This window comes from Cnephaeus nilssonii (assembly GCF_951640355.1).
Source record: "Cnephaeus nilssonii genome assembly, chromosome: 12".
In the NCBI taxonomy this organism is placed as follows: domain Eukaryota; kingdom Metazoa; phylum Chordata; class Mammalia; order Chiroptera; family Vespertilionidae; genus Cnephaeus; species Cnephaeus nilssonii.
Window position 1 is genome coordinate 72,001,974 of NC_137083.1, and position 12,629 is coordinate 72,014,602.

At 41.1% G+C, this 12,629-nt stretch overlaps 1 protein-coding gene across 3 annotated transcripts in view; it reads right to left on the reverse strand.

The window, feature by feature from the left end:
* Positions 1 to 398: 398 nt before the first annotated feature.
* MET (MET proto-oncogene, receptor tyrosine kinase) overlaps positions 399 to 12,629 on the reverse strand; it is a 158,581-nt gene continuing 146,350 nt past the window's right edge. For all 3 annotated transcript variants that reach the window (XM_079786107.1, XM_079786106.1, XM_079786105.1), the window contains 3 exons: positions 11,904 to 12,069; positions 1,506 to 1,642; positions 399 to 1,397 (listed from right to left, as the gene is read on the reverse strand). In XM_079786107.1, coding sequence (XP_079642233.1) covers positions 1,187 to 1,397; positions 1,506 to 1,642; positions 11,904 to 12,069 — 514 coding nt within the window. In that variant the 3' untranslated portion in view covers positions 399 to 1,186. The remainder of the gene's footprint in view (positions 1,398 to 1,505; positions 1,643 to 11,903; positions 12,070 to 12,629) is intronic.

The following is a 12,629-nucleotide window of genomic DNA, read 5'->3' on the forward strand; positions in this document are numbered from 1 at the left end:
ATAAACATTTTTATAAAAATAGAATATTTAAAATGTTTATACAGAGAAGACCAGTTAGAGTATCCTGTGCCATATGCACTATACAGTAGTAAGCACAAAATCTCACAAAACAAAACACAAAAATCCTACCAGAGTAACCGCTATCCAGGTGAAATAGCCAGAACTTACAACTGCCCCCTTTTTTTCCCTAAAATACTTTTTGCTTAACACAGAACATGTCATAATGCAAAAACTGGACTCCCCAAAATTTTATTGTCTCTATGTGTTTGTGGGATAGAAGTTGCCACTTGAAAACGAGGCTAATATTTCCAGTCCATTGGCCATCTTTTGCCCTAGATATGAGGCAGATTGAAACCAATAAACCTTTTAGACAGATGTATTTTGCTTTAAAAACATGCTAAGTTATCACAAAGTACTTTCTTTATTTCCAGTTGGCATTAAAAAGAATTACAGGCAAAACATCTAAATGTCTACATTCATTCCATCAGAACAGTATCATTTTCAAACAGTTGATTTTTTTTAAGCAGCTGATTTTTAAATAACAAATATTTCATTATTATTAAACTATTTTATGAAAACCTTCTTAATGCCATCATCTATGTACATACAATACATAATGGTCCCTATAAAACACATTTTGTGTCCTGCATTGCCTATGGACATTTCTTCAACAAAAGGAATGTGTATGCAAAAATGTAGAAGGGAATGTTTGCCCAACATCAGTAATAACATATGTTAGTGACTATATAACACATGAACTCTCTTTGAAACTCTGAATGAGTGGCCTGGTCCCCAGCTATCTGGGCATCACCACTTCTGAATTTTCAGTGATCCAGAAGGCCTCAAAACTGATTGCCTCAATTCCCCATATGAAATCAGGTCGGATCCTGATTTTTAAAATTTCAACCTAGAATTCAGGCTTTGAAAGCTGCAGGGTTGCCATTGGTCACTGGCCCAGGGGACCAAGCTTCTGGCTCTGATGCTTTGTCAGATGGCAAATTCCTCAGAATCCAGTCATTTAAAAGAACAATATAAGGTCTTATAGTATCACAATTTTGGCAAAAGCAAAAATATCTGGTGGCCTTTCAATGCCCAGGCAGTGAAAAAAATATTGGTCATGGTGTGGACTGTTGCTTGAACAGTTCAATGATGTGTAACAGAAGGGGGCCGATGGCGTATTCATCCATCATGTGTCTCCCTCGCCATCCACTTTATCTTGAGATGACAACAGAGAAGGGTATGGAGAAACACTTTTGATATTCACATAAGTAGCATTCACATGGACATAGTGCTCCCCAATGAAAGTAGAGAATATCGCCGATATCCTGGAGACCAGTTCCGAAAAGGTTGGGCGCATTTCAGCTTTGGGATGCCAGCATTTTAGCATCACTTCATACCTGTTTCAGAAAGGAAGAAGTGCTGTGAGAAACATGCTGAAGACAAGCATTTCTGCAAAAGTAAAGAGTATAAGAGCTATAGAAGATGCTTCTGAAATTCTTACTCACAAGGGATCGGGGCAGTATTCGGGTTGTAAGAGCCTTCTGCCTTGCAACAGGTAAACCGTTATATCAAAGGTGTTGACGTCAGGATAGGGAGGTGCCCCTCTTGTCATGAGTTCCCAGAGGAGCACGCCAAAGGACCACTAGGCAGACAATGGGAGAGAGAATCCAGGTGAGAAGTGTGACCACACAAATACGAAAGGCAATCAGTAGGTCTTGATAACGAAACTTGGTTTAGAGTACTCAATATACGTGCTGTTTGGGGCAAACATTTCCTTAAAGGCAATTAGTAAGCTATACATTTTAGGATTTGTTTAAACCAGAATTGGATAAAGTTTAGTTACAAGTAAATATGAAGTTTTCAAAAAGAATATCTGAAGTCCACATGGTGATTAAGATTTCATCTGTAGTTAGTAAAGTAGGCTTTCTAAGTTCTCTCTTGTAAAGGCAAAGCATTGAAGGTTTCTATCCTTCTCTTTTCAATGGCTTCAGTACACTTTTAGATTATTAGTAAAAGAAGAAAAGTAAGCCTTCCAAAAGTTAAATTTGTGGGATTTTCAAGTGAATGTAAACAGTCAAGAATGTAACCATACCTAAAAGTTAACGTTAAAAGAGAAGATCTAAGTAAAAATCCATATTAAAAATCACAAGTAATAAAGCTGCTAGGCAACAAGGCTATTGAAAACTAATCTCAATAAGATATTTGCAACTTGAAATGTTCAAAGAGTAGATTAATAAAAACAGCTCTATCAATACTTTATAGGAAGATCGCAGGGACATGGGGAGGTTAAGAGATTTGCTAAAATTCTCCAACAAGTCTTAATTCACGTTGGGATGAACATCTAAAAGTTCTTGGCTCTTGGTTGGTCTACTGAACTTGACTAAATATGCCATTTCTTGATTTAAAGCACTATACTTGGAAGAATACATCAGGTCATACATTTACCTCCTCCTGGACATGTGCCAAGGTGAGAGTGCCACAATGAGAGTAAGTCAGCATGTGCAGGTCACCTCTGGCAGGAGACCCAGGAAATCAATCGCTGCTTAGCAACACTTCCTGGACACTCCCAGACCAAGAGGCACATGCGTAGAGAATGAGGCTCTGAGAAAAAAGAAGCTTGGAGAAGGAGAATACAGACAGGGCAGGTGGACTAGGAGAACAGAACATTGAGAAGCAAGTGTAGCTCATAATATTCAGCAAGAAAGAGAACAAAGCATGTCTTTGAACACTGTGGCCAAAGGAAAGAAACCAGGTAGATACTTCAATTGCTGATACAAATCTCCATTAATGGCTCTTTCCTTTTGCCTAAGAGCAAGAACCTTAAAGGCCACTGACAGCCTTCACCCAAACAGAGAAAACAAACTCCTTCCCAGGTGGGAACTAGATAACTTTGCTGTCTTCTGCGGCCTTTCAACATCAAAGTTTTCAAAGCCTGCAAATCTTAGGAGTTCTTTCTGACAACTTAATTGTGTTAACCTTCAAGTTCCAAAGTTTGCGTTAAAATTTAAATCAATTTAACAAGTACCTACCGACTCCTGAGGTGCACAAGTAGGTTACTCCCCAAGTTACTGGATAAGCCCCCAGGCTGATTAAACAGGGTTAAGAATATTATGCAATCAACTATCATGTAGAACAATAAAATATAACCATGGAGCAATAATAGAAAAGAGGTACAAATGTTGTGAAAAGTTAGATAATAGTAGGGTACTGAGAGAGGCTTCAGGAAGAAAGTGATAGTCAAGTGGCTGTTGAAAGCAAGGGAGATTTGTTTTACAGGTACATGTAACGGGAGGGCAGAGAGAGTGTTCCCTGTAGGAGTGGGCCAAGGGGTGAGAGCTCACGTGTGTTTTTACTGAACTATAAATGTAATAGTCACTGCTTGGTGTGTGGACTAGGTGAAGGGAGGAGGGACAGATAAGGCTGAAAGGGGACCATACTGTGGGGTTTTTGAATGGGGAAAGTGAAATTATGGGACATGACTGGAGTTGAGCTCCAGGAGATTGCATCTGTAAACACTATGCTTTAGACCAGTGGTTCTCAACCTTTCTAATGCCGCGACCCTTTAATACAGTTCTTCATGTTGTGGTGACCCCCAAGCATAAAATTATTTTCGTTGCTACTTCATAACTGTAATTTTGCTACTGTTAATCGTAATGTAAATATCTGTGTTTTCCGATGGTCTTAGGCTCTACAGCAGCGGTTCTCAACCTGTGGGTCGCAACCGCTAGCATGGTCGCCTAAGACCATTGGAAAACACAGATATTTACATTACGATTCATTAACAGTAGCAAAATTATAGTTAGGAAGTAGCAAAGAAAATAATTTTATGGTTGGGGGTCACCACAACATGAGGAACTGTATTAAAAGGTCGCGGCATTAGGAAGGTTGAGAAGCACTGCTTTAGACAAATAGGAGAAGCCAATTCATAAGGCAGAGACCAGTTTTCTGAACAAGAAGAGGTGAGGGCTACTACTGCATACTGCAACACGGAAGCCTATGAGACTGAACTTCTAAATTAGGGTGGTGGGAGATAGCGTGTGTCATATAATGAGCTGGGCAAGGGCATCATGCCCTTTAAAAAAATGATTATCTTGCTCTAACTGGTTTGGCTCAGTGGATGGAGCATTAGCCTGTGGACTGAAGGGTCCCAGGTTCGATTCCAGTCAAGGGAATGTACCTTGGTTGTGGGCACATCCCCAGTAGGAGGTGTGCAGGAGGCAGCTGATCAATGTTTCTTTCTCATCGATGTTTCTAGCTCTATATCCCTCTCCCTTCCTCTCTGTTAAAAATCAATAAAATATACTTTAAAAAATGGTTATCTTAACTTTTTAATAACCCTTTATAAACCTGTAATGTAATTGATTTTATAGATGATTTTTTTTTAAAAAGAAAGTTTTTATTATTGATTTTTAGAGACAGAGGAAGGGAGAGGGAGAGAGAGAAACATTGATGTGAAAGTGAAACATTGATTGGCTGTCTCCTGCATGCCCCCTACTGGGGATGGAGCCCGAAACCCAAGCATATGCCCTGACTGGAATCCACCCCCCCGAGGCCTCTTGATGCATGGGATGACGCTCAACCAACTGAGCCACACCGGCCAGGGCTAAAGGTGCTTTAAGGATGAGGAAACCAAAGTTCTGAGAGGCTGATTACTTGTCTATGATAAGGTCTCCCTAACCAATAGCCTAGGCTATAGGGTTGTCTGAAGGCAAATTCATAAAAAGGAGTACAGAGTTGGGTAAATTTCTGAGCAATAATTTGGATTCAGAGGAGAGTTGGAGGACTCATAGGACATGAGAGGAGAGAGAATAGCAGTTGCCGGGCAAGGCCCTCCCCCTTGATAGCTTTGGACTGACAGGATGATGAGGGGAGGAGCAGTGAAGAAGGAGCATGATGTTGGCCAAGAGAGAAGATGGGGGGACGGGAGACAGAGAGAGAGAGGGAGAGGGAGGTGTAAATGAGTATGCACCAGGAGTGATGGGAACAAGTCAGTTTTAGTTTTATTTTTTTAAAATATATTTTATTGATTTTTTACAGAGAGGAAGGGACAGGGATAGAGAGTTAGAAACATTGATGAGAGAGAAACATCTATCAGCTGCCTCCTGCACACCCCCTCCTGGGGATGTGCCCACAACTAAGGTACATGCCCTTAACCGGAATCGAACCCGGGACCCTTCAGTCCACAGGCCGACGCTCTGTCCATTGAGCCAAATCAGTCAGGGCCAGTTTTAGTTTTAAGACAGGAAAGCTCTATCATTCATGCTTACTGTGCGAACAGTCAAGCCACTCTGAATATCTGAGCACCAGAAGTGAGCTCATCTGAAGAATCTCTGCCCAACTTCATCAAAACAGTAAAGATCAAAGCAGTTATTAGATGTGAGGGATTGTTATAAGTTGCAAAAAAACTATAGAAAAGGTCACTGCTGAGGTAAGTAAGGTACGGGGACAGCCAAATTTGTGCGTCAATTGAGATACAACTCAATTTGTGAAAAACCACAACTGATTAAAAAATGGGTAAATTGATAACTTTTTAATAAAATTTAAACTTCTACTCTTTGAAAGATAGTAAAATAATGAAAAGGAAAGCTACATGCTAGAAAAAAAAAATATATCTCAATAATCCTATATAATAAAAGGCTAATATGCAAATAGACCAAACAGCAGAACAACCGAACAACCAGTCGCTATGATGTGTGCTGGCCACCACGGGGTGTGTGGGGGACATGACGGGCGTCAGCCGTGGTGGGATGGTGGAGCAGGTGAGCGGGGGCACCAGACCAAGGCAGGCGCCGGTTGTTGTTATCGGGGTGAGCCTCTGGTGGTTACTGAAAATTCTTTGCTCCTATGCTGTGGTCCCACCCAGCGCTTGCACTCACTGCCAGTGCCGGCCCTATTTGCACTCACTGCTGGTACCCGGTGCTGGTCCTGATCGCTCAGCGCCATCAGCAGGTGTGAGCTGCGGCTGCTGGCCCTGATTGCCCCTAAGGCAGTGATGGGCAACCTTTTGAGCTTGGTGTGTCAAACTTCGCCAAAAAACTGAGCATAACTTGGGTAGTGTGTCACTTTGAGGAAAAAACATTATTTTGCAAATGTTTCATCCTCAGGAGCAGCAAATGTTTCATCCTCGGCATGCGGCCGCCTCAGAATTGAACCTGGGACCTTTCAGTGCTGACATGCGTGTCATAGGTTCGCCATCACTGCCCTAAGGGCTTCTCCACCTCCCCCTGCTCCTGAGGGGCAATCAGGGCAGCAGCCGCTGCTTGCACCGGCCCCAATTGCTCCGCGTCATCAGTGGGTGCAAGCAGGGCCAGCAGACAGAGGACCAGGGCCACAGCGGGAGGGGCCGGGCGGGCGCATGGAGGATGGGCCAAGACCTGCCCCTGTGCCTACCGCAGCCTTGTGGCCCACAGTTCCTTTCAAGATGCATGAATCCATGCACTGGGCCCCTACTTCAATAATAAAAAATAACCCAATTAAAAAAACAACAGAAAATAAATTCTAACACTTAAAAAAATGGACAAAAGTTTTGAGTAGGCACTTCACTAATGGAGGTATAAGAATGTCAAACAAGTACATGAAAAGATGCTCAATATCATTAGCCATTAGGCAAATGCAGATGAAAAAGAAAATGAGACACCACTATAATCTATTCGAATAGCTAAAACCCCCAAAACTGACAATGGCAAGTGCTGGGAAGAATGCTGAGCTGAAACTTATATATTACTGGTAAGAATATAAAATGATACAGCCTGTGTGGAAAAACAGGTGGCAGCTTCTCATAAAGTTAAATATAACACTTATCTTACAACCCAGTAATCCTACTTCTAGATATTTACCCAAAAGAAATAAAAATTATGTTCACACAAAAACCTTTAAGAAAATGTTAAGGCAGTTATAATTACATATAAGTAACTGCCTAAAACTGGAACAAACCCAAATGTCCTTCAGATGGTAAATGTATAAACAAAATGTGGTACATTTGTACAATGCAATACCACTCAGAAATAAAAAGGAGTGAATCACTCTATGAAAAACAGTATGAAGGGCCCTTAAAACATTAAAGATAGAAGTACCATACGGTCAAGTAATCTCATTTCTGGGTATATAACCAAAAGAATTGAAAAAGGACCTTGAAGAGACACTTGTACACCCATGTTCAAAGCAACATTATTCCAATAGCCAAGAAATGGAAGAAACCTAAGTGTCCATTGACAGATGGACAAAGCAAATGTGGTACATTCATACAACGGAGTATTATTTACCCTTAAAAAGAAGGAAACCCTGTCACGTGCTACAACCCGGATGAACCTTGAGGACATTACACTAAGTGAAATAAGCCAGTCACAACAAGCTAAATAATACATGATTCTACTTACATGAGGTACCTAAAGTAGTCAAACTCTTAGAAACAGAAAGTGGAATGGTGGTTGCCAAGAGCGTGGGGGGAGGGGAAAATGGGAAGTTGTTCAGAGGATACAGAATTTCAGTTTTACAAGATGAAGAGATCTGTTGCATAACAATGTGCATGTAATTAACATTATTGTACTGCACACTTAAAGATGATCGATTTTTTGTTGTGTTTTTTTTTTACAATAAAAAAAGAAGTGAACTACTGATACATTGATACTTCTGACAAAACATGAATGACCTTTAAGCGCATTATGCGAAGTGAAAGGAGACAGACTCAAAGACTACTTGATGACATTCTAGGGAAGGTAAAACTATAGACACAGGAAACAGGCCAGTGGTTTCCAGGTAGTAGGGGCTGACCATAAGGGGCACCTGTTCCACATCCTGGTTATGGTGCTGCTGGTAGCCACATAACTGCATGGTCCAGACTCCCCAGCTTGCTTTCCAAGGACCTCTATGATCTAGTATGAAGATATTTTTCTCAATTTATTCTCATAACTTCACTTTGTGTCCTCCTGGTTCACAGGTCGATGCTCAACCACTGAGTCACGCCAGCTGGGCTAACATCATCAGTATTAAGTAATACTTTTATTCCACCTGGGTTTATCAGTCAAATAAGTTCATGTTATCTATGTTGCAAAATTTGTCAGCAAAAAAACCCAACTTGGTATAATAAAATTTTCATATAAGTAATCTAAACTTAATTGTTAGGAGCAAGCAAATTAAATAAGTGTAATAAGAAGTTTCTTTTATGTTAACTCTTTTTAAAAATATATTTTATTGATTTTTTACAGAGAGGAAGGGAGAGGGATAGAGAGTTAGAAACATTGATGAGAGAGAAACATCGATCAGCTGCCTACTGCACACCTCCTATTGGGGATGTGCCCACAACCAAGGTACATGCCCTTGACCGGAATCGAACCTGGGACCTTTCAGTTCAAAGGCCAACACTCTATCCACTGAGCCAAACTGGTTAGGGCTAGGTTAACTCTTTAGCAATAATTATACAGGGTGGGAGCAAAAGTAGGCCTACAGTTGTGAGTACACGAAATACAGAGTTTATTCTTGTATTATTATTTATTAATTATTGTATTATTTTCCATACAAACAACTCTAAACCACCTTTTGCCACACCTTGTATTGTATGTGTACTTAAATAGTATTTTCAATCTCTTTGTAACTTGAACTTTAGAGTTTTATGAAGTTAAATGATAAAAATTATTGAATATCTAGAAATTTCCAAATAACATAAAATACTGAAACAGTAATTGCTATATAAGTCTAAGTTTACCTACTATTGACCTCTTATTAAAGAGAAACTAAATGATACATTTAGATCTGTTAATAAAAACATTTTGTGCTTTGCCAGTAAAAGAACCTATGTTTCTAAAGGTTATGAAATAGATTAATAAATTTGCCAATCAAAAAAAATTCTAATTACTTACATTTTACCTTAAAATTAAGGTTCTAAGTATTATGAATTTTAATTAATATGGAAGGAAATGATATGAGTTTTTAGGAAGAAAGGCATTAGGCATGGAAATACATTTTGGGGGAACTAGTAGAAAGTGGTTTGTCCTAAAAAAAAAAGGTTGGTTGTTTCAAATTGAGTAAGAAGAGACAAACTAAGAGGGACTGGAAAGTTGTAGAAGTTTTGTGGAAAAGGAACCCTGAGAAAGAAAATTTTAAGTATGATTAAAATAGATTTAATAGAGTAAGTTAATTTAAGTAGCTACAATAAGCTAATCCAGAATTAGAGTTTGGTTCTTTTTTTAAAAATTTCTTTATTAAGGTGTTATATGAGTTTGGTTTCTTTTCATGCTATCAAAAATGACAAAGTTTTTCTATATTGTTCTGCTCCAGATAAGATATTATGAGATGTTTTCTACCTACAAAGCAGGGAAAAAGCAAACATTATGGTCATACAGACTATTCATGGTAATCCGGAAGCTAAAAAATATTTTCAATTGAATGTAAAATGGTTTCATTCTTCTAATCCTGAACTCTGCCCCCTTTCAGCAGGAAGCAGTCAGAAAGGTCTTCCCCCCTTCTTCCTCAAGATTAAGAAATGATTAAAAAAAGGGGGGAGGGGAGAGGGAGGAATTGAAACTGAGGGTCCTTATGACTTTGATTAAATTTAGCTTTAAATCCTAGATCTAGAAATCATATTTCTTTCTCTTTCTATGCCCTTCAAAGACCTAGCCTTTCCCTGGATAATCAGCAACCCCTGAGGCAGCAGAAAACAATAGCCTGGACCTGACTAATGATCACAAAGTTTGGACTTCTGGCAGGCTAAAGATAACATCTTCACCTATATTATGTTTCAATTCCTAGGCTCTAAGGTGGAACCACCCCCTGGCTACTTTCCCAAGAAACCAGACAGAGGGACACAGGAGCAGACTTCAGAACTGTCCTTAAGACCTGAAGAAATGATTTTTTACCATTACCTTACCTCCAACCAATCAGCTTCCAGCATGACCCCGAGCCCTCTAACTCACAGTATCTTGAAATTTGCCCTATATAATCTGTAACCTACATGCCATCAGCTAGTTTTGGCTTTTGAGCATTTGCTTCCTGTTCTCCTGGATGGTACCATCTATCTCTATATATAAAAGCCTAAGTGACTGTTATGACCAAACGACTGGAACAACCAGTCGACCAGTTGCTATGATGTGCACTGACCACTAGGGGGCAGACACCCAATGCAGGAGCTGCTCCTGGTGATCAGTGCACTCCCATAGCCAACCTCCCACGGCCAGCCAACCTCCCCTGTTCCCTCCCCTGTAGCCACAAACATCCCACAGTCCCTCCCCTCGTCCAGCAGGCCTCATCCGGCAGGCCTCGGCTGACCTGGCCCTGATCAGGACTGGGCGAGACAGCCCTGATAGGCCCTGATCGCTGGCCAGGCCCAGGGACCCCACCCGTGCATGAATTTTGTGCACCAGGCCTCTAGTCCATAATAAAATAGCCAAGTATTTCTACACGGCAGTTCTCAGGGTCTAGTGCTTGGCTCTGCTAGCACAAGGTGGGTGAACTCTTTCTCTTCTGTAACCATTTCAAGCACTGTCCTTTCCTCCAGGTGCAAGGGCGTGTGGCTCTCCAGGTGAGTGTCAGTATTCAGGCGCATGCCTTTCGAAGCTGGCTCTGTGAGAGGAGGATGACCTTTGCAAATAAAGGAGAGCGTGTCTAGGTGCAGGAATGATGACTTCATTGCTAGACCTGCCTCAGTCATAGCTTCCAGATCTCTCAAGGTGGAATTCTTTTTTTTTAAAATATATTTTATTGATTTTTTACAGAGAGGAAGAGAGAGGGATAGAGAGTCAGAAACATCGATGAGAGAGAAACATCGATCAGCTGCCTCCTGCACACCCCCTACCGGGGATGTGCCCGCAACCAAGGTACATGCCCTTGACCAGAATCGAACCCGGGACCCTTGAGTCCGCAGGCCAACGCTCTATCCACTGAGCCAAACCGGTTTCGGCATCAAGGTGGAATTCTGGCTGCCATGAAGTTGTGAGCTATGAGTGGCTGGGCTAATTCTAGTCTACTTTGTGTGAGTTTTGATGGACATGCCTTGTCTTCCCTGCTGAGCTAACGCTTCTGGAGGACAGGGTTCACACTTGGTTCACACTGGGCTTCCTAAGGATCTAGCATCTGCCAAATATTTTTGAATAAATGAATTTATAAAACATAGTATCGATATTGTTGCAATGACCCTGGTTAGTAATTAAGTGGAAAGGAACAAGGGGAAGGTCAAATAGACACATGCCCAGTAAAGTCTGGGTGACATAGGGAAGGTACTTGTTTGTCAGTCACACCTGGGAACAGGGCACTAGCCAGGGGAGGTGTGACCACGGCAAGCAGGAGGGGGGGCAGATTTGATACACTTAAGGTCCTACACAAAGGAGTTCTCTCTCTTGCCCCTTGGTGTGTTGCACTTGACTCCTGGCTTGCAGAGCTCTCACGCCCCTGCCTTTGCCCACATGGCCCATGGCCTAGGACACCACACACAATGGACTAATGGAATGCAACCAGCCTGACGTTAAACCGGACCCAGCTTCACCAATGGAATGGAAACTCTGAACGCTGGCTTTGCTTCTAGCTCTGCGGAATCCCCAGCTGCACCTTTTCCAGGACTGATTAAGGGAAATGGGACGCTGGAAACCGAGGGATATAATTCCACACAAATAAAAAGCACTCATTCTCCCACGTGAGTCTCAGAAAATTCTTTTTTTCAAGATATGATAAGGACCCGACCCTGAGCACCCAGTGGGGAAGGGGATCCCCCATTTCCACCGGTGGATGCCCCATTTCCACTTGTAACACTACGAGTGCATTAGATAATTGAGTATTTTTGCTTATGAAACAAATTGAAATTAGTGATGTTAAAAGCTTTTCTTTACAAAAAAATTAAGTAGCCATAAAACTACTGAAAAAAATTTGGGCACGAAAGTAAAAGAGGAGAAGGTCGGGAGTGATCAATAATACGTTACCACATCTGACTTGGTGGTGAACTTCTGGGTCTGCAGACTTTCTAAAGCCATCCACTTCACTGGCAGTTTGGCACCTGTTTTGTTGTGGACACTGTAGTATTCTTTATCATACATGTCTCTGGCAAGACCAAAATCAGCAACCTTGACAGTGAATTTTTCATCTAGCCTACGGAAAGGACAAATATTATCACTGGTGGCTGAAACAGAATCATTTACTGTGATGCTGAATATCTACAGAACAAGTGGCTTCTGTGCTGGAAATCCACAAACCCTTAACTTCTGCTGGGAGGCTTCTTCTGGCCTCAACTGACCAACACCGTATTACAATGGAATTCTTGAGTAAAAATGCTTGACATTTACATGACAAGTTCAACAAGCTAAGAAAACAGATCCTGTGATGTTATATAAGAAAATTCGTTTTGCTTTCGTAGATCTGAAGTAGTAAAATTGGGCCCCCCTCCCGATATCTTTGGGTTGCTAAATCAAGTACGCCAACTGAGTAACCAAAGTAATCGCCAATAATCACTTGTCAACTTCTTACCGATTAGTTTTATAGGGGAGACATCACCAGGCACTGTTATCTTACTTTTTCATTCTCAAATGGGCTAGGATAGTACATAAAACTTATATATCCCACCACTGAGGTAATAGAGAAATATAGTAAAGCATCTAAGAAAAACAGCGAGTTTCAACAAAATCAATTTCCGCTCTCTGAGGCTGTGTATC